The sequence below is a fragment of the Apteryx rowi genome, unplaced genomic scaffold (assembly GCF_003343035.1).
Source record: "Apteryx rowi isolate R43461 unplaced genomic scaffold, aptRow1 scaffold_1522, whole genome shotgun sequence".
In the NCBI taxonomy this organism is placed as follows: domain Eukaryota; kingdom Metazoa; phylum Chordata; class Aves; order Apterygiformes; family Apterygidae; genus Apteryx; species Apteryx rowi.
In genome coordinates this window covers 14,663-16,323 of record NW_020447778.1, presented here as the reverse complement: position 1 = coordinate 16,323, position 1,661 = coordinate 14,663, and the positions used below count along the sequence as shown (strand labels likewise).

Genomic DNA, 1,661 nt, shown 5'->3' with positions numbered 1-1,661 from the left:
CTGTAGAGCTGAGGGGTCTGTGGGCTGGAGTTATGGGGCTCAGGAGTCTGTGGGACACCCCACAGCTGGGGCTATGGGGCTGAGGGGTCTGTGGGGCTGGGACTGTGGGGCCGAGGGGTCTGTGCGGCTGGATCTGTGGGGCTGAGGGGTCTGTGGGCTGGAGCTATGGGGCTGAGGAGTCTGGGGGCTGGGGTTATGGGGCTCAGGGGTCTGTGGGACACCCCACAGCTGGGGCTATGGGGCTGAGGGGTCTGTGGGCTGGGGCTATGGGACTGAGGGCTCTTTGGGGCTGGAGCTATGGGGCTGAGGGGTCTGTGGGGCTGGATCTGTGGGGCTGAGGGCTCTTCGGGACACCCACCACCAGGGTTATGGGTCTGCGGGCCGCCCCCCAGCCTGCTCCATGGGGCTGCAGAGCCGGGTCTATGGGGCTGGGGTCGGGGGGACCTGAGGGCCCACTCAGTGGGGCTGAGGGCTCCGTGGGGCGCCCCACAGCGGATCCCCCCCACCTCCGAGGCCGATGGCGTCGCTGAGCGCCTGGCGCGAGCGGGTGGCAGCGGAGCTGGACGCGGCCATCGCCTTCTGGGAGCGACACTCGCACGACCCCCAGCACGGGTGAACCCAGGCGTCCGGGCCCCACACCCCCCCACGGACCCAGGCATCCGGGCCCCACACCCGCCCCACGGACCCAGGCGTCTGGGCCCCACACCTGCCCCACAGACCCAGGCGTCCAGGCCCCACACCCCCCATCCCCCCCCTTAACCCCCCCTCAAGCCGGGCAGGGGCCCAGGCGTCCGGGTGACCCTCGTCCCACCCCGGCAGCGGCTTCTTCTCGTGCCTGAGCCGCGACGGCTCCGTCTACGACGAGACCAAGTACGTGTGGCTGCAGGGCCGGCAGGTGAGCCCGGACGCCGGGGTCCCTCGGAGGGGGGGGGGCGAACCCGGACACCGGGATCCCCCCCTGGGGCGGGGACGGGAGGGACCGGGGCACCCGGACGCCTGGGCTCCTCCACTGTCCCTCCCCCCCCTCTCCAGGTGTGGGTCTACTCCCGGCTTTACCGGAAAGTGCCCCGTTTTCGGCGCCCCGAAATCCTGGAGGCGGCACGGGCAGGTGAGAGCGCCCGGATCGCGGGGGAGCGTTCCCGGACGCCTGGGTCCCCCGGAAGGGGTGTGCCCGGCCGCCCGGGAGTCACTCGGACGCCTGGGCCCCCCCTCCTGCAGGAGGGGAGTTCCTGCTGCGCTGCGCCCGGCTGGAGCCCGGCTCTCCCCGCGCCGCCTTCGCCCTCAGCCGCGACGGGCGCCCGGCGCGGGTGCAACGCACCGTCTTCAGCGAGGTCTTCTGCGCCCTGGGCCTCGACGAGCTGGGCCGGGCCGCCGGCGAGCCCCGCTACCGGGTGAGCCGGACGCCTGGGCCCCCCCTCCGGCAGGCGGCGGCGCGGGAGTGGATGGCGGCGGTGGCCCGCTGGGCCCGCGAGGCCCCCCAGGAGCTGGGGCGGCCCCAGCTGGCGGGGGCCCCCCCCCACGAGGCGCTGGCGGTGCCCATGATGGTGCTGGGCCTGGCCGAGCAGCTCCGTGACGGCGACGGCGGCGACGACGACGAGGGCCTGGATGAGCTGGCGGCCTGGGGCGCCCGGCGGCTCCTCGCCCACCTCCAGGTACCCCCG

The 1,661-nt window shown here is 74.5% G+C and overlaps 1 protein-coding gene across 1 annotated transcript in view; it reads left to right on the top strand.

The window, feature by feature from the left end:
• Positions 1-431: 431 nt before the first annotated feature.
• RENBP (renin binding protein) overlaps positions 432-1,661 on the top strand; it is a gene marked incomplete at its 3' end in the record, with an annotated part of 10,693 nt that continues 9,463 nt past the window's right edge. Inside the window, exons 1-5 of the mRNA XM_026059165.1 lie at positions 432-612; positions 820-895; positions 1,033-1,108; positions 1,219-1,391; positions 1,425-1,652. Of these exons, the coding sequence (XP_025914950.1) occupies positions 518-612; positions 820-895; positions 1,033-1,108; positions 1,219-1,391; positions 1,425-1,652 (648 nt within the window). The remainder of the gene's footprint in view (positions 613-819; positions 896-1,032; positions 1,109-1,218; positions 1,392-1,424; positions 1,653-1,661) is intronic.